The sequence below is a fragment of the Rissa tridactyla genome, chromosome 3, assembly GCF_028500815.1.
Source record: "Rissa tridactyla isolate bRisTri1 chromosome 3, bRisTri1.patW.cur.20221130, whole genome shotgun sequence".
NCBI classification, from domain to species: domain Eukaryota; kingdom Metazoa; phylum Chordata; class Aves; order Charadriiformes; family Laridae; genus Rissa; species Rissa tridactyla.
The window spans coordinates 23,882,302-23,903,071 of record NC_071468.1 but is presented as its reverse complement, the minus strand read 5'-3'; the positions used below and the strand labels follow the sequence as shown (position 1 = coordinate 23,903,071).

Sequence of the window (20,770 nt, the reverse complement as noted above, 5' to 3'; positions counted from 1 at the left end):
CTTGGATATTTTGTTCAAATATCAAAGAGCGCTATAGGAGTGCACTAGGGAATATGTTGTCAAAGAAACCATGGAATTTTATCTTCTCATTTCCCATTTTCTCTAAGGTGTAGGTGCTTATCACAACAATATCAAAGTGTCTTCTATGTCAACGCACTGAAATAAATATATTCCCACTGAAAGTCATGAAGGAAATTCAGAAATTTGGAATGTATAAAAGCTCACAAGCATTACAAGCTCTAACTTTACACACTGGGAGTCTCCTCTCTGCTTGCAAGAAGTGTTGTTCACCTAGTGACAGTGGAAGTCATGCCCTTAAAATACTGAGGATATTAATTCTTCAAAAATTTACCTTATGGTTCAATCAAGTGTGTTCTAAAATTTTGCTCCCTGGAAGTCTTTTTCAGTAGCAACCGTACTCTCACAAATGGAAGTTAAAAAAAAAATACCTAATTTACTACTTTGCTCCAATCTTCAAGCTATTAAAAAGCGTATTATCTTTTCTTGTTCACCTGAGATGGACACGGCTGAAAACAAAAATATCAAAGCAACAATACTTATTAAGTAGAAACTCTGGTTTGTGTGTTATCTTAACCTGCTTCTCGCTTCACTCTAAGGCATTCAAAGCATATAGCCTTTGAAGTAGCCTGCCTATACTCTCTAGTTTTCTTCTGCAAAGTACAGCATATGTCAGGTTCAGACAAAATACCAAAAATGACTGTATATTTTATTAAAAGCCTATTTTTTCCTCTCTCTCTCTTTTTAACAAAAGTCTAATTTAGTTGTTGTTCCCTTAGGTACAAAGTACACAGTTCATAATTCATTTGATATAAAATGTCAGTTTAGATTTTTGCAGTGCTTTGATAAATGAGAAAAAACATGTACATTTCAATTTCCTTCTATGAGGTTTTACTAGCAGAAGCCCCCCTCCCATTGTGCTGCTCAAAGACCTTTGTGTTAAATTAAACATCAAGATTCAGAAACTGTAGGGAATGATATTTCCAAGACACACAGTACAAATATATGAGGCTGGGAAAAAAGGTAATGATTTTTCCTACCAGTAAAGTGATCTCTCCCAAAGAGCATCTTTGATCCTTGAATTAGTTCTCAGTTATAATTTAATATATCAAAACTGTCAGCAGCTTTCCTTATATTTAGACATAAAGTGATACAGTCAGCTTCACAAAGAGCAAAATACAACATTCAGGGGCTTGCTCCTCTCCCAACATGTGCTTGTGCCTCTAAAGTCTATCAATACTAATGGCAAAAATCCTTATACATCAAAGGAGACTGCAGAGAATTCATTTAATTGTATCTGTCATCACTAACAGCACGGAGTGTTTTTTCCTATACAACCAAATCCTGCCATTGATCAACACGCAAAACACTCAGGGGGGTAATCTGCACAACGGCAAAGAGCAGAACCAAAAATTTAGTTCTGGAAATAAAACTGTTATAATTAGGAAAATAACAACAAAACACTGTATGTTATTCTCTTATGTAACACATGAGGCCGAGGCCAACCAATCTGAACTATCACATTTACAGAGTAAACAAGAATTCTTATCACTTCTCAAAATTGCCAACTGCAATGCTATGGCTGTCACTTCACGTTACAGTCTAGGTCAACAGCTGCAGTATCAATAAATTAAGCTGTATTAGAAAATAGCAATAGGACCACATTCTGATGCTCGTGCTGAGTATCAGCGCTGATGAACAACATATGTCCAGAACTCAGGGCCTGCTCCTCTTGCCCCCTTGGCTGCTGCTATGTACACTGTCTCGCCCTGACCAGAGAAGTGTCTTTAGCCCTGGATTACAACAGTACCTGCTCTGTCTTCTCTCCCAGTAAATACAACTTTTTTTTTCCCCCCCTCCCACAGTGGTAGAGCTTCAACAAGGCAGTATTCTGCCTTCCTTGCTTATGTAGCCAGAGATTAGTACGCTGCCTGGCAAGTGGGAGATGGGAATGTTAGACGCTTCAGGATGAATAATCCAGATCTCCTTTTTTCAGCCAGTGCTCTAACAGAGATAAGCTATGACGGAATATGAAAGGTGACACTTCTGTTCCACCTAACTGTGGCAAAAATCCCTAACTGTTTTTACGGTTTGGTCCCACACTAAAAGCAGCATTTCAATTGACAGAAATATGATCCAGGTGTTATCTGCTGAAGCAAAATATTTAATATTTAAGGTGAATAAAAAGCAATTCAGACAAGCCTATTCACACATGGAAATAATCCATGCAAAATATACAGTTGACTTATCTGATGAATAGGGTAAAAGGATTACAACCTTTTATACCCGACCCATCCACATAGGAATATGTGCGCACAGCATTATTAAGTAGCTATTCATCAGTTAATGTCCTGTTGTAGATACTTTTAACAAATAAACCATTTATACAAATTAACTTGGCTTCTTTTCCTTACATAATGCTGAGGAACACATAAATCCACTGAAACTGGTGGAAGTGTGTCAATATACAACAAAGAATGATCTGTTCCCAAGTATTTTTACTGAAAAGACCTTGGCTACTGTCTTCTTGTTAAAAATTGGGTAGCCTAATTGATTAAAAGTCTTAGTAACACTATCACGTTTTATTCAAACCCACACCAGGCTGACTGTGTTTTGCCTTATATGCCACAAGACATGTCACAGCATTTACTCCAGTGTACACATACAATTCACCATATGTTGAAGTAAAGGAAATACCTTGGCAATACTTACTCTCTACAATACACATTTTCTTCAATCTTTTGACAAAAAGTAAAGAGGCAGGAAAAACTTCCTCTCCTTTGTTCATTTTAAAACATAGACTGAAAAGGCTAAATATTCATCACAGAAAATTTACAGCTGCTTAATTCAGATTACAACCATCAGGAACATCCTGTTGAATTTTTTGGACAGCACTATCAATTTCTTACGAATAACCCTCTCAAATAGGCTTCTTAGTATGTAAGAGCACTCACAACTTCAGTGGAAGGAAAAATAGAGAAAAGAGTATTCTTTATATAATGCCATCTCTTCACTCATCCAACTTCTTTTCTTTCTATGTGTTCTATTAGAGCCGTTTAGATAATCTAAAATCAGTCACATATTTTCATGTATTTTCACGTATTTTCTATGTACACAGTGTCTGCATTCAATTATGGTGACACCTTTCACAGAAAGGCAATCCCCCAGTTTAAGCTGAGTGACAAGAAGAGAGGCTGACAAACTTTCTGACAGCTATATTATACTTTTCAGCACGAGGATGAGTATCAAAATCTCTTTTACCTTCCCTTGTTAACAAATGCCTGGCTTTCTGTCTATCTGTAAAATGGGAATAACAATCCTCACTCACTTGAGAAGCCTACTGGAAAGCTGAATTAGTAAATATTGGTAAAAATCATAAAAGTAAATATGTCAGTACACAAATAGTAAGAATTAATATAATTCAATATTGGATGTCTCCCACCGTAACATGAAATACATGAATTCCCTTTCTTTTTTATTTTACTAACCTGGAATTAATCTAAGAGCATATTATTTCTTTGTCAGAAGAATACATAAGACCTGCATACAGATCCAAAGGAAAAGAGACAAAAATACAGCATGTATGCATTAACATGCATATACTGATATATCATATACATAGAATCACAGAATCATACCATCGCCTAGGAGAGAAGACCTTTCAGATCATCTAGTCCAACCACCAACCTAACTCTGACAAAAACCATCACTAAACCATATCTCTAAGCACTACATCTACATGTCTTTTAAATACCTCCAGGGATGGTGCCTCAACCACTTCCCTGGCCAGCCTGTTCCAATGCTTGATAACCCTTTCAGTGGAAAAATTTTTCCTAATGTAAAAATTCTCCCCTGGCACAACTTGAGGCCGTTTCCTCTTGTCCTATCACCTGTTACTTGAGAGAAGAGACTGATCCCCACCTCTCCACAACCTCCTTTCAGGTACTTGTGGAGAGCAATAAAGTCTCCCCTCAGCATCCTTTTCTCCAGGCTAAACAATCCCTCATTGTCCTGCTCCTCATAAGACTTATTCTCCAGACCCCTCACTAGCTTTGCTGCCCTTCTCTGGACCCACTCCAGCACCTCAATGTCTTTTTTGTGGTGAGGGGCCCATAACTGGACAGTACTCGAGGTGGGGCCTCACCAATGCCGAGTACAGGGGAACGATCACTTCCCTAGTCCTACTCACCACTCTGTTCCTGACACAGGCCAGGATGCTGTTGGCCTTCTTGGCCACCTGGGCACACTGCTGGCTCATATTCAGCCAGCAGTCGACCAACAGCCCCAGGTCCTCTTCTGCCAGGCAGCTCTCCAGCCACTCTGCCCCAATCCTGTAGCGCTGCATGGGGTTGTTGTAACTCAAGTGCAGGACCCAGCACTCGACCTTCTTGAACCTCATACCACTGGCCTCAGCCCATAGATCCCACCTGTCCAGATATTATTTTTTTTATATTTGTGTGCGCACATCTGCATGTGCACGCAGACACAAAAATAAACGTTCAGAAAGAAAAGCACAATGAGGAAAAACTGTCAAATATCAGAAACCACTAAATACTACAGATTCTTATAGTTGCCTTTGTTGTAAGAAAGAGGGTAGCATACAACACCACTGCATTTTAGGGACACCAGAGGAGAAATGGTGACTCTAATGGCTGACTCTTACTCAGCTTCCCTTTTCTCTCCCTTTCTGTCATTATATAGAAGCTTATTTCTCCTTAGGTACTCAGTCAAATAGCTCGAAGATAACTGCATAGACGTTACATGATGAGGAGCACTATACTAGGAAAAAGCAGGGAAAAGTCAAACTACCAGAACAAATAATTTAACTAGATGGAGGAAAAACAGTTTAATTCTGCAAAGCATTTTAAGAATTCAGATAAAAAATTTAAGATTTTTTAAATTCAATTTTAGATCTACTTCCAAACTACACAGAAAACTCCCAAAGAGGAGTTAACAGAAGTTATTTTTAACTGTAAAGAAAACCATCAAAAAAACCAAAAACACTTTTATGACCATGATGTTTAAGAAAGTTCACCTCTGGTTTCGTCCCCAGCTAAAGAGAGGAAAAGAACAGTGATTTGATTCCCTCTACATTTTTCACCTGCAGCAAGATCTTAAGAGATCCTTAATTTTTCACCCCTTAAGCTTTTTTTAAATTATTATTATTTTTAAATATAGAAACGTGACGAATATTCAAAGCTTCCTCAACTGTAGCTCAAAAAAACCTTGCCACTTTACTCAAGTGCTTTATAATCAGCATGCTAACTTACATAATTTAGATGCTTCGATTGCAGAAAATGCAGAATGAAATGACACCAAAAAAAACCCAAAACCCAAACACAAAACCAACCCACAGACATTTGCCTTTCCTGACAGTTAATGAAAATGCCATTTTTTTTCTGGAAACTATAGGGGCAGGAGTTGTCAAAAATAAATATATTAAAGTGAGGTTTTTAGAAAAGCAGTGCAAATCATAGTAGCAAAGTAACATAAAAATTGATCCAATTCCTGATACTTGTATGTATCTGGCAAATTGTTCAAAAGACAAAATTCATGGTGTGACTTTTCAAATGTCTTCTGTATGTTTTCACTAGGAATTTCGATGTTATTTTATTGTAGAATTCCTTCAACAGAAAAACCTAATTTATCACATAAAGAATGTTGACTTTAATTATTGTACTGAACAGTCTAGTTCAGATTCACACAGAATAAAAAAAAAAAAAAAAATTCCAAACATGAATAGGCTTAAGATTATATAAAAATTGCATACTTAATTGCATACTTATCTAAATTTTGTCCTTTTTATGTACAATTTAAATTGGTCCGAGATAGGTTTATGTGATGGTAGGTAATAATTTTAAATAATGATCTGTTGCTAAATTCCACAGCAACCGATTTTTCCCATTTTTATATATTCCTCTGTTTTTCAGAAAGATAATCAAGCTATAGTTTTCCAGTGTGAAATCTGCTCTACCACAAATTTCTTCTAAGAGATCATAAGTACCGCCTGGACCTTATGCTAAGGCTAAGGTTTTGGAAAGACCTGGAATGAGACCTCTACAATAAGGTTAATTGCCTGCTTATACATGATCAATTGGCTATTCCAAGCTGTTGCACAGTTCTCCCTTTCTCATCTGGAACTCCCTAAGCAAGCAAAAACATCCATGTTCTTCTAGGCAACTAAAATCATAGTTTTGATCTTCTTGCCCTAACTGCTTCATACATCTCCAGAAGACAGAAAGCAACCTAAGTGCTGACAAATACAGGTGTCCTATGTCTGGAGCTGTAACTACGGGAGATCTGCCTAGCCCCAAAAGGACAGCATGCAAGTTTAAAGGGAAGGAGGCGATCAGAAGAAAAAAGACATAGTTGGAGTGTCATTCCCTTCTGGCACTCTCCAGTTTTATAAATAGTGATTTACGCTAAGGTTCAATTTAGAGCAACCTTGATGCAGTCCTTCATAATGTGTGGAGTGAGGCTGAGCCCCAGCTGGCTGCAATTTAGGAAAGTAAGCAGTAAAGTGGGCACCTCTGTGCCTCCCATTGCCAGAGTCTGAACATACCACCTTTCAGGAATGAGACTCTTCTCTTGCCACCCAAAACAGCCACCCAAAGTCTACAATAGACACAGTATGAGCTCACTGAAAGATGTGCTGAACAGACTGGGAGAGGGGAATAAAAGAAGAAAGTAGAACTAATGAAAATGACAATCAGTTCAATACTGCAGAGGTTAGAGAAGAATTATTGTTTCATTAGAACAACTCCCAGTTTTCCACACAAGCACTTTTGCAATCCTACCCTTATATCCCCATGAAATCATCTTTCTGGACAAAAGGAACTGGAATGGACAATTTACACAGCTTGCCACTGACACTCTTTAATTAGCTAGATCATCGATGAGAGATGTAGGAGAGCTCTTTCCCCCTCCCTACTCTATCCTGCTCTCTCCTTAAACTACATCTAGAAAAGATATGGTCACAATTTTTCATTAAGAACTTTCTGTTAACACTCCCCACCCCTGTCGACTTGTTTGCAACAATTTTATTTAAGACATTTCCTGTTCTTCCTTAAAATTGCAGATTATATTATTCTAAAGATATAGAGATATCATGCAAGTGTTTGAGGATTTGCAATTTTTTTAAATATAATTTTTTTTACAATGAATACAATCGAATGATGCCAGAGCTTTTTTTTTTCCTAAACTACGTTTCCTTTATTTTTTTCCATTTTTAAATTCTGATTCTACTACTCTACCTTTACAAAAGAAACAGAAAGAAACAGAAACTGAAGACATGGAAAAGAATTCTGGTGGATTCTAGTCTAAGTCTATGGGGGAGGGAGGGGGAAGGAGAAAAAGAAAGAACAGAAAAAAGGAGAGACATGAGAAAAGCAACTAATGTCTCAGAAATAGCTGAAATGTGAAGTAAAGCAAATTCTCTCAAAACAAGTTTTATGGCGTGAGTCTTAATGTGATACCGAGCATCATGGAAAACCAAATCTGCCTCACAGGGAAAATTCTAGCATATTCAGATTTGATTTTTCTTCCTAAATAATTCTGGCCTAACAGCATCAGTTAGCTTTGTTTACTGAATATTCATTCATCTAAGGAGGCCTTTTGGCTTCCATGATCAACTTGCATGAGCAAATGCTTTCAGATGTGAATATAAGTTGTATGATGTGGTTCTTACTTGTTTGCATAATTAGATCAATGATCCTATGATGTGGTTCAATATCCAGTCTCAGAGGTGTTGCTACCTAAACTAACAGTGGCTGAAATCCTCTGGCTGCAGGACACTATCCTCTGTAGACGTTGAACAAACATCAGCAGCCATGAGTCTGTAGGCTCACTTTTTGCTGCTGAGAACCAGCCCAAGCTTGTAGGCAGAGGTATGCAGCATCCTGAACAAAACAAAGGACCAGCAAAGAGCGAGTGCTTAAGAAACCAAGACAAAACCTGACATCCTTCAGAGCTAGACATTCCTATCTTGTGCAAATCAGACAGAGCATATAAATGATCAACATACTCCATAAATTATGGCAGAGATTAAAGAGACACTTCACTGCTTAGGCAAATATTTTTTTCAGAGTATCTTCCTTTCTGTGTATTACATAGGGAATATACGTGAATTCTTTGAGGCTCTTTTCTATAGGTAAGTCAGTATCAAGTTAATGGTTTGTAATCCCCAACACAAATAACCAGACAGAGACAAGTCTGCAATACAGAATTGCCATCCACAGCAAGTTTCATACCTCTTGCCATTACTTGGGAATCCAGTCCTTTTCTGTGCTTTGGAGGTGATTATTGAGCCTCCACCTTCCGTCCCATCTGATCAGCAGCCTGTCTCTCTCTGTTATCTCTCTTTGCACCTATTTCCCGACATAATTTATCTTCTTCCTTTCTGCATACAGGGTTTCACATTCCCTTCCAGACTAGGGCTTTTGTACTCAAAGGCAGGGAACAAATGTATTTAACTAGAATATAAGCTATTACCAGTAGTGATAGCAACTTTCTTTTCTGTTAGCTTACCATCACGTATTACAAAGCAATCCTAAATTAATGGAGTCTTCTATGTGCCACTACATAAGAAATAGTACTCATTAAGAAGAAAAATACATAACCAAGGACTCTATACAGAAAATTTTCACCTAGATTTTTGCAGTTTTACATCCACTGTATCATTTCAATTCATTTACCTAATTAAATTAATTCTAAACCAATTTGTTCTCCGGATATTTTACTGGCTGGCATCCTCAAATTAATGTGAAGCACTGGCTAGTATATTATTTTTTACAACTTCTACCAAAGTAGTTTAGGACAAGATAAATAGAACAAATTCATTCTTTTTGGAAAAAATATAAAACTCAAAAAAATTTACTTCTACCTCTGTGGTATGAAATTTGTCACTAATCATTTTAAACTATGCCCTTTTATGCTTGTTCCATCTCTTTTAGCTTTCTACGCAGTTCTTTGATGTAACAAAGACAGTTTCAGACAAGATTTCAGTTCATCTGGAAAAAAAAGCTTTAAGTCTTGAGGCAAAAAGCAGTGTATTTAAAATTTATATACTCCATAATGCCTTTGTTCTGAACTTGAACATCCTGAAAAACTTTGCTGCTTTCTTTAGCTTTCCGACTGAAGATAATTTGTTCTCATGGTTTCAGCTTCTTATTATGCAACAGTGACTTTAACTGGTGGTTCCAGCATTTAAGTACATGCACAGTCATGGCTGACCCTTTCTGATCAATTGCCAATCCATACAGGTTTGACTGATAAAAGAGCCAATTAGATTTAAGCAAATTAAGGGACATCACCAATGTCAACCACTTATTAAACTGAATGCTGAATTCCATGCATACAAAACACTAATGCACCAAGTCCCATTAAGAGTTGAAATCCTAACCCCATTAGTAACTCCAGACCACTACAGGGTAAGGGTCAAAAGAAAGTTTCATATTTATGGATTAACATTTGGATTCAGTTTTTATTTTTTTAATCTTTCCAAGAACTCTTGAACCTGCACTGCAATTTTAGTCAAGAGCTTAGATAAAATATATTCCTTGTTTCTAAGATATTTTTTTTAAAGCGTTGACTTTAAGCATGGCAAATCAGCTTGATGAGAAATTAAGATATATTCAATCAGGTAACACTAGAGATTTGGTGTGCTTTATATTATGTGCAAGACATTTTAAATAAAAAATGAAACAAAAGAAATGCATGTTGGAAAAAAAAAGTATCGTAATTGAAAAACAGGGATCTGCAGTAACTTCAAAATGGCATTCTCCTTTGTCCTCTATCACTCTCCCTCTTATACAACCTTCCATCAAGCTCCATGAGGTACTCTCCACAATGCAAATTTTTGAAACAGCTTGTTTTGTTATCCTTGAAAAGAAAATGCTACCTTTTAACACTCATTAAAAGGCTGTGATTTTTTATATAATGAAACCTCTTTCACTATTCGATCAAACAAAACTTCTGTCAAAGTGAAATCTTGGCCATTGAAGTAAAAAATAAAATTCCTTCTGATTTTAGTAGGATCTAGATTCCATTTAATGATTTAGAAGGTGTTTGTAAGTGAAGAGACTGAATACATCCCACTGTAAAATTACCATTATTCTCATAATTTAGCATGCAATGGAACTGTACGGCATTCAAAGAGTCATTACAATAAACATCATACTAAAGTAAACATACACTGTCCCAGATACACACACGCGTGTGTCTGTATGTGTATACACATATAGTGAGAATACAGTGTGCGTGAGAGTACTTCTCTCATATGCACTGCTTCATTTATTATTCATTTCACTACAGATCACAGTCCACTGGACAATAGTATGGAAGATATCTTTAATAACTCTCACTGCTAATTTAATTCTACTTAAACACACATATCCTAGTGAATGCCACATGCTTTTCAGCATGATTTTATGTGTAAATCAGGATAATACGTTTTCAGATCATTAACTAAAAGGAAGCATGAACTAAAACCTATTTAATCAATGAGGTATTGCTTCTAAACTACCACAAGGTCATAAAAAAGATAATTTCAAAGCTATAAGTTTTCTAATTGTAATCAACAACAATCTAATGATGAAAGAAAGTGTATCTTAATGGCTGTCATAAACTTGTGCACATCCTTGCCTATCTTTAAAGATCCTTTACTTTCTTATTTGGTAAAATTTTCACTACCAAATTTTGCTATTTCTACATGCAAAATGGAAGTATGACACTGGGATTAGAAACGTGTCTTACCCTTCAGTCTTCAGTGAGCAGGAAAACTGAGATGCTGTTTTATTATTATATGACAATGTATATATGTTAATATTAGGTACAATTTGGCAATCAGATTGAAAAGTATAAAATGTGCTGGGAATTTACCTTTTCCTTCTTGCTCAGTAATCTGTCATACAAACTGCATTTTATTTATTCACTTTTCAGAAGTCTTTCTGGTGGTTTGGCCCCAAAACCAATCCATCTGTTTGCAAGCAAACTGTTCCAAGTGTAATTGGGTTTTTTGAGCTGTAAGATTTATGAGATTTGGGGGGTTTGTTCGTTTGGGTTTTTTTTTTTTGGTTTGGTTTTTTTACTCTCGAAGAATGTGTGTGTCACTCTACACTATTCCGGCTCATCAGCTACACCTACACATCTTTCAACATCAGGTTTTGTTAGGCTCTCATTTTAGAATTCAAAATTGCCTTAAATTCCTTGTTTCCACCGGCATTTAGTCAACAAAAGCTAATTCACTAGAATGTCCATGAAAAGAGAATTCAAAAAGGAACACACATATATATCAGGTGGAAATTTAAGCTTTCATTGAAAAAAATAACAAACCTAACATCCAAACATAGACAATGTTTAGGGCGTATTTGCTCAATTCTCTTATTTCAAATTTTTATGAAGGTAACATCCAAAGTGGCTTAGAGCTTCATTCAGTGTAAATCAGCACATGGCAATTGGCTTTCTTACAGCTACAGCAGTTTGTGGATTCTGGCTCAATATACTATCAATGGTTTATATTGCTATTATTAAACTATGGTTTATATTACTATTATTACGCTATCTAAGTCTATCCAGTAAGTGGTCTTTGTCAACACTTAACTTGTATTCTAAAACTGATCATAAAATGCAGGGGAGTCTCTCTATATTCTTAGATTAGATTAGCCATCCATGATAGAATACAACACCATACACAGAAAAAAAAAAAAAGAAGTATAAAATGTACTTCTTGCCTACATGTTATCTATACAACTACCTATTTTCACCCTCTAGTTCTTAAATTGAGCAATGTGACAAATTAGAAGCTGAAAAGAACAATTTTGTTAGTAAGATCTACTAATGCAAACATATTCTTCTGAACTTGCAGTCCTCAGTTGCAATAATAAATAACATTTTGTTCAACAGAGTATTTGTGTAATTGTTACATGCACAGAAAAAGCACTTTTTCATACTTACCTCCTGGGGGCATGACTATTGTTATAGCATCACTTATCAAGTTGCCCTGACTGTTGGAAGCATTCACTTGTAGTGTGTAGTTAGAAAATGGAATCAGTCCTTTAACGGGTACCCATACATTGGATTCGTTGCTGCTGTGTAACATCCGAGTACCATTTAAAATAGAATAATTAGCGTTAGCTGTTATGAAAAAAGAAGGAGGGAGGGGGAGAAGAACAAATGTTAGAACTTGCATCTGCTACATCGCTGTCTTTGTGAACCAAGTCTTATTTCTACCCAAATTAAAAGCTGCCATTGATAACAATAACACCAAAAATGGGATATTTGGAAGAAAAGGTATTCACTATTTCTCTTCCTTTTGCTAACAGTTTGTGGTACTTGTAAAACGTGGAAAATAAATGGATCAACCATGCAGTTGCAAAGCTGACTGCTATATACCGCAAACAGAAGCCAGTTCTCAGAAATTACTCGTGTTCTAGTTGTATGATAACTGCAAAATCAAAACATTAATGTTAATTTTTATACCTCTGAAAAAATGGTAAAACTTCTTGACTTCACTAGAAAAACACTTACCTTAGGAGTTTATAAGCTAACTCCACTGCATACATAAGAATGATTCATATGCATAAGAAACACATGCTTTCCAGCATGGCGTACAGTCCTCTCAAAGGTAATACAAGGACAATACAAGTATTCAGTCTATCAGTCGAAATCATCAGAGGACACCACAGCAACCTACATTTCCTTTACAACACTTTTAGGATCTCCAGCTTAAGATAAGACAATATCCTACCCTACAAAAATAACAAAATAAACCTTTCCAAAATACCTGATGAGTAAGACTGGAAAATAAAAAAATTGTATGTCAGGTAACAATTTTTTTTGACTCAATGAAGTTTTCGCTCATGTATCTGAGAGCTCATTTAAAGATTATCCAATATTTTGAACATATAAAGTGCTATATAAATGTTTAATATTATTAATACTATTCATCATTGCATGGAGCACTCTCACATGGATATCGATGGAAATTCTGCATTACAAACAACCGCAGAATCACACAAATCTGAGACCGCAGGTATGAGAATGAGATTAAACAGAATATAACTATTAAAAATATTTAAAATTAACTAGGGCATTGTCACAGGCACAATATTGAATATTCACATCCAAGTCCTCTACAAAATCTAAATAAGAATTTAAAAAATGCTACAAACTCTCTTTTAATTACTTTTTAAGTGATACTCATTGGGTTTTCTCATTTTTATGCAAGTTTCAAATGAACTGTTAAAACTGAAATGTTATGAAATCTGAAACAGTTGTTCAAGTATTCCGTATTTCTATGACATGCACTATCCTACACATGCACATTTCAGTCATGTCCACATTACATTTTACAGTGAATGAGTGATCTGGACTTTCCTCTAATTTTGGGATTCCTACAAACAACCTATGATTTACTTATGGTACAAGTCCCAAGCCATTCCATTATTTGGAAGTTCACAGAGCTGCACAAAGAGTGTTTTCAGTTATTCTGCTGGTACAGATGGCAAACTTACTTTCTCAGTTTTTGGGGAGGGGAAGACTTTTATGAATCTCTTTTTATAAATCTGTCTTGTAGTCTAGTCCTGCATTGCTCAAATTCTACCTGGATTACACCACGCCATAGCACCAGACTGCCTGAACAGACTACAGTAGTGTGAATGTAGAGCAGTTTCACGAAACCGGATGGATTTATTTTGGATTTCACTGAATTTTACATTAGCCTTAGAGACCCCATTTTATAAACAGCAGTAGAGACAAAGCTTCTTACCGTGCAAGAAAAACAACGACGTTTTACACATTCCACATACAGACATACCAATTCTGCAGAAGCAAAGTTATTTTGTCTGAGATTACTCTTATGTACCCAGACTACGCATCCAGCAGTAGAAAAATGCATCTTCATTACCTGATCTCAGCTCTTAAATTGTATATCAAGCCCCCCTTCTGCATCTTTGTGAAACTGTCCTTGTGTGTGATTTGGGAGTAGATACAATCCAACAAAGGACATTTCTCCCATTATCTATCACAGTTTTTTTGTGCACCACCAGGCAGTCTGCAACTTAATATTTGCAATGCCCACCCAACAACTCAAGACTGTTATATGCACCTATTGGTTTATGAACAACAATTAAGCCATTACAAATGGCCAACTGACATATACATTCTTAAGGTCCTAGTGATGTGAAACACTTAAGGACTCAGGTGGCTGTGAAACAAAGATGCATTTTTCAAATGTTTAACCTACAATGTGCAGGAAAATTTAAAAATCCTGTGTTGACAGATCAAGGCACATAGGATAGATTCAAACCTCAGTAACAAAAGTAGGCTCCCTAAGAGCACTTTATGGGACCGATTAAAGAGAAAATTCAACTTTTTCTGTCTACAGTACAGTACATGTTAATATATTTGTTCTCATCCGCTTGAGCCCAGAATGAAAGAATGTACTTCCTCTGCTGATATTTTTATTCCACTATTAATCTTTCTTCCAGTGGCTAACTATACTATATTTTTAAAAACACAGTTTAGAGTAACAGAAAAGGAATTAAAAGGATAACGCTCTATTCCAAGTTGCCTGGATAACAACATTAATATACAGTAATTATACAATTAGTTGTAACATTAAATTCTAGTTATAGCAGAGTGATTACTCGGCAATTATAAGAAGTATATAATTACTCAATAATTAGGAGAAGTATGTAATTACATAACCATTTTATTCAGCTCAAAAATGAACTTGCAAATTTACAATGAGTTAGACAACATACCAGTTCAAAATTTTTCATTGCTTCTAATAAAAGGCTGAGCAGCACTTGCAAGTTTCCTAACCTGAAATTTACACAGACAAAAGGTGTTTAATCCCAGCTGCCAGCCAAGCAACTTACTGCTACCGGCAAGTAAAATATTAGAAGAATATTTTTAAAATGCAGGTCTTGTTGGGGATGACTTGCAATATGCAGCTTGGCCACTTCTCACTGGTTAAACTTTGCTTTCAGTGGGCTGGAAAATACAGACACATAGGTTCAGTCTGACAGAAAGTGATACAGCGATAACCCTGTCATATCGCTCTGTGCCATTCCTGCCTAGACCGCTTCAGCGTGGACCCTATTTGTGAGTATAAGTGGATGAGGCCTCTCTTTTTCCAATTTTCATGTGTGTTTTTCTCTCCGTCCTGCTCACAGGTCCTACTGTAGCCTACCAGCAAGTCTGCTGCAGAGCTAAAGAACAGTGGCCTCAGACACTGGTACAGTCCTAAGAGACATTGTTTTACTTCAGACAAGTGGTTTCTACGAGAATACCTCCTCGTTCCTGCACATGTCTGGCTTGTAACTCCTGCCATGAACAGTCAATAGCACTGCAACAAGCAAGATTCCCTCAAGACTCAGCTAACATGCACAACCTACGGAAGCAGAAAACAAACTCCTAGAACTGGTTCACTGTGTCCTTCAACACTTAGACACATAAGTACCCCTACCAAAAGATGAATTCAGATGAAAGGGGGCTCAGAGCCACCACCTCCTATAATCTCTCAAAAAAGACTAAACCCTTTGCAGAAATGAAAGTCTTCCCCATGCTCCTTAATCTTTCCATATTTTTGCATCGTGATGGTTTTGTTCTTTCACTAGCCTTCCTGCTCATAAGGCTCTCCATATTTCCCCCAATATTTCTGAGGGACTTCTTTGGCTAAGCCTGGTATTTAAGAAAAAGCTGTGCTGTTCCCAGTTTATTCCTAGTTTCTAGCAGATCAAAGTATCTCAGTTTTTCAGGAAAACATTACCCAAATGAAGAAATTAAGGCTAAAAAATATACACGTACATACTTAAAAACTACATATACTTGAAACAAAGTCAAGTAATAAAACATGCTTACGTTAAAAAGATGCACAAATACATATTCCATTCAAAATCATTTTTTAAAAGTGCTAAGCTTCACACGGCACTCTAGCTGGTGAGTGTTTGTGTTTGAATGTTCACTACGTTTTTGGGTGGACACTTTGAAGGCGGTTCTCAAGCAGACGTGCATTCCTGTTACTGACTACCCCTGTAAATAGATGAATAAAGCTCCTGTGGGCCGGTGGTGCGTAAATTACTGCTGTCCTGGGTCCATCATCCTATGGGGTTCACTAGATTGAAATAACATAAATGGGTATCCTTTTCCATTCTTGTTATAATCATTGTCACAAGAATTTTAATGCCTCATATATTCCGTAATTTTTTTCTGTGTGCTGTACTGCTCTGACCTTTTCAATATTCTGTAATTTGACTGGCTGGCCATTTCAAGTTCTCTCCTTTTTACAGCCTTATTAACTTGTGGGGAAGAGGTGAAATGGACAGCCAATCAGAATACATAATATTGCAAAGGTCACGGTAGTACAGTATAGTATCAGCAGACACAGAATACTGTATATTAGTCATTAGCGTTCTGATATCTTATTCATGTGACAAAGGTTGTAAGGAGCGCAGGAAATGGTACAACATGAAACCATTCTTATGACAAAGACCGCAATGGAAAAAAGAAATAACACAAACTAAATGCATTCAGCTCACATTTGAAAACTGTTTTTTTTTCCAGAATTCGCCTGATTTAAAGGTACTCTCCCCATCTGGATCAAAATTAACATTTTTAAGGAAACAGGTAATAAATTGAGATGTTTCCTTTTTATGTATCAAAGAGTAAAAGCTCATGTTTCATATATGTGGGCAATCTTTTTGAAATTACCAAATACTTTCATTACTACCATTGCATTTGTGATTATTAAAGTTTAAACTTTAACTGTCTAATATGTCAGTATCACAAACACACTGACACAACTATGCTGCTGAGTTTAGGAAGCAAGGAGGCCATGCTAATGAAAAATATTTCTGGGCACTCATGTGCTTTTCTTTCTCTAATCATCAAGAGCTAGCTGTCATTATAAAGAAGATACTGGTCAAAAATCACCTTCCTAATAATTTTCTGTTTATATTCTTTTAGGACTGCAACAACGGAGCTGCCTTTGTAAAACAGAAGGTTTCTACCTCTTCCTATTTGTGGTGTCATAGAAACTGGCTGACTTCTCATCTTACCCCCAGATTTGTCTGAACTTAAGTGACATTACAGGACCATAATTCGTGAAACGCAGATAGATTTCCACCTAAAAGGTACTTAAGCATGAAACACTTAAATCTTATAATCACAAATGTTTAAAGGGCTAATATTTTCTTTCAAGATAACACAAGGCTTCAATCACAAAAGTACACTATATATTGTGTGTTACTACATGGTAAAAAGGCATTTTTGGGGCGAGTTTAAGGCTTTGTGTCATGCTCTGAAATATTATTACCAACCGACATACTGTTTCCATTATGTATGTACAGGTCCTGATAACCCCTCTTACATTAGAGAGCGTGTTGCTTCACACTATTCAAACAGATAGAAGCAGAACTATCCCCACCGTAGAAAACTACTCAAAGAATAACGGTAGCAAAAATCCAGTTCATATGAGGAACAGTTCATATGAGGATGTAAAGAATTATACAAAGATTACCTCGTTAACTAGCACAAAAAGTTGGTTTTGTGCCTGCTTCATACATGTGTGAGCATACAGAGGTTAAGCACTTTATCTTAGGCCACAGAAAAATGAGTATCAGAATAGCAAAACAGAAACAAAACGAGAACTCACTTGTTCCCCCCTTTCCCATCCTTCCATTTGCCTCATCTTCACTGAGCATCCGTTTCTGTCCCTGTCCTGGTTCCTGGCTCTCTGGCACCAAGTCTTTCTGGGGGAAATTCTGTGAATATGAACACTTCCTCTTCACTAAGCTCATTCTTTTGCCCATTAGTTTTGTCTATTCTTCAGCCTCATTAACTTCCACACAAGCTACTGCTTTCCTCCCAGCTATGATTTTTCTTCTCTCCCTCTGTCCTTTCCCCACTGTTTCTAATGCAGTATTCGGAATAAAAAACATTACTTTCCATTTGTTCGATTATCCCAATAAAATACAGCTAAAAATCTTTCCCCGACATTATTGGTGACTCTTTGCCTAAGAACTGTAACAAGGAACTGTTTTCCAACTGTCATCCCAATTGTTTATACTGAACTTATGAAGTGGTTTCTGTGCTTTGACACCATACCCCTCTTTTCAACAAACCATTGGGGGTTTTTTTGTGTTTTGGGGTGGCGTTTTTTGTTTGGGGGGTGTTCGTTTTGTTTTGGTTCTTTTTCAGATGAGTACATTGCCAATGTTGTGGCTCAATTTCCTGAGCCACTGTTTGTTCCTCTCAGTCCATCAAACTGAGTCCGAAACTAGAAGCCTCTTAAAGTATCATAGGAAATCTTCTTTCTCATGGGTTAGGGGGAGCTTCTGGGTGAGGCAAGATGGGTAATTTAAAAGCACTGTGGCAAACTGGCAAAACTATGAATCCAAAATATTCATTTTCCTGTAAATAATGAACAGTTCCCATTACCTTAATTGAAAAACCTTAGCTTTTTTTCCTTTTTCCCTGGTAATTAAAGAAGCCTTTAGTTTTAAGACTGAAAAATAGAAACTATTTAAAGAACAATATGAAGGTCCTTATGGCCACATACAGCAGAAATCTGAAAGCTCGAAGACCCAGATAGAGTTTCTGATTGTACTACGCAAGTTGTTTCTTTATCAGCCCAGTTTCCCTCACTTTAAAACAGGCAAAGGCACCTTCTGTGATTTTCCACAGACTTAAATTTGGTACAGCTACCTTAGGCTCTCTTGAGATCTACAGAATGCATGTGCTAAACATTCTCTCTGTCACTCTGAGCTGGACCCCAGTACAGGCTGACACTGGAAAGCAGCTTTTCTACTTTGAAAAAGACATGGAGGTCTTGGTGGAAAATAAGTTGAACGTGAACCAGCAATGAGTACCTGCAACAAAGAAGGCCAACAGCCTCCTGGGCTGCATTAGGAAGAGCGTTGCCAGCAGGTCAAGGGAAGGGATCCCTCCTCTCTGTTCAGCCCTGGTGAGACACATCTGGAGTGCTTATCCAGTTCTGGGCTCTCCAGTACAAGACAGACATGGACTTACTGGAGTGGAGTCCCTGCAAAGACGATTAAGGGCTTGAAGCATCTGTCACACAAAGAGAGTTTGAGAGAACTGAGGTTGTTTAGCCTCAAGAAGAGAAGGGCTGGAGGGTGAAGAATCTTATCAATGTGTATAAATATCTGGTGTGAGAGTGTAAAGAAGCGGACACTTCTCAGCAGTATATAGCAATAGAACCAGAGGCAATGGGAACATACAGAAAGACAGGAAAACCTGTTTAAACCTAAGAAAACACTGGAACAAGTTGCCCAGTTGTGGAGTCTCCATCCTTGGTGAAATTCAAAATCCTACTGGACACCGTCCTGGGCAATGTGCTCCAACTGGCACTGCTTGGAGAAGAGGGGTTGGACTAGATGATCTCTAGAGGTGCTCTCTGACCTCAGCTGGTCTATGATTCTATGAAAAGTTGCAGAATGCTTCAAGAACCCTAAAGCAAAGCAGGGGTTATCATCATGATGAAGGCATGTTCCTGTCAGTAGAAATAAGCGATCATTAGTGTTACAAACACAAAGAAATGTGCATTTATATGCTCATTAATTCTATGGACTGAAATATGAATAAAGCCCACAGTGTGATGGGGGAGCTCATACAAGAAAGTTAGCACAGACGCCGTTAATGACAGTTAATGACTATAGCCAAGATTAGACTCTGTCGTGACGGCAGGCAAAGAAGAAAGTTTGGTGTGTGGTCTCATCTACCCTTTTGAGCTTCCAGTTCAGCCATGAGGCTTTCAACTTAAAAACTCTATATTTGTAAGATGAAATTGTCAGGAAGAAACTTTGTTATTTGAATTACTGGTTTAGGTTTTCTCATTAATCATTCATAAACATAGAACTGTGCCATGAGTCTTGCAATTGAGTCTGTCTCATTTAGACCTTCCAGTTTGAACAGTGTATTCAGTATAGTGTTAAATTTCTGCTGTAAGTGTATTCATCTGTATTGTAACTGGCTTTGCTGCAACAGCACCAAGGGGCATCAGTCCTGGACCCGCTGCCCCCCCTCACTGTACTAAGTATTGTAGGGACACACTGTAACGACTCAAGCCGTGACCTAAAGAAATCATAAAATAGGGTGAGGCCATCCAACTCTGGAAAGAATTCTACGAGTACAACCACTTTATGTGGATTTCACATAGGCTTCTAGTGTTCAGGAGCTCTAACCCCAACACAAACAGAAGAAAGCATCCCGGCACAGTTCAGCACCCCAAGTTGCACAACATCACATTGTCTATATATTGTTTGTGTACTTGGGATGGTAAACTGATGATAGAACATGTAATTATTGATTTAATCCCTTTTGTTTGAGGGGTTTTGTAAACAAATGATCAGACTTTATAAAATTTATTTCAGGAGAGATTTTACACACTAAGAAAATTTCAGAAACAGTTAGCTTTAAAATCTTCAAGTTTGTTTTTCCATGGTTAGAACATTCATTCTTTAGCTGCAGCAGTACATAAATGGAGATTATCACAGTATCTGGTTTCAGAATCTATGCCCATAATTCATGGATGCCAATAAGAATTTTACATTCTCCTGGGACACTATCAGAAGGAGACTAGCTAAACACACAGAGCAGAACTGGGAGTCTCAAATCCATAATCAAATATCTAGATTGATTGTGTCACTTGCACTTGTATTGATTTCAATTGGAGCAGCTGACCCAAGAGAATAATAAAAATGTGGAATAAAACTGATTTATGAGAACA

General features: G+C 37.0%; 1 protein-coding gene across 1 annotated transcript in view; it reads right to left on the bottom strand.

Moving 5' to 3' along the window:
- The window catches only part of USH2A (usherin), a 392,064-nt gene that overhangs the window by 146,441 nt on the left and 224,853 nt on the right, over positions 1–20,770 (bottom strand). Inside the window, exon 37 of the mRNA XM_054195462.1 lies at positions 11,971–12,150. Within this exon, the coding sequence (XP_054051437.1) occupies positions 11,971–12,150 (180 nt within the window). The remainder of the gene's footprint in view (positions 1–11,970; positions 12,151–20,770) is intronic.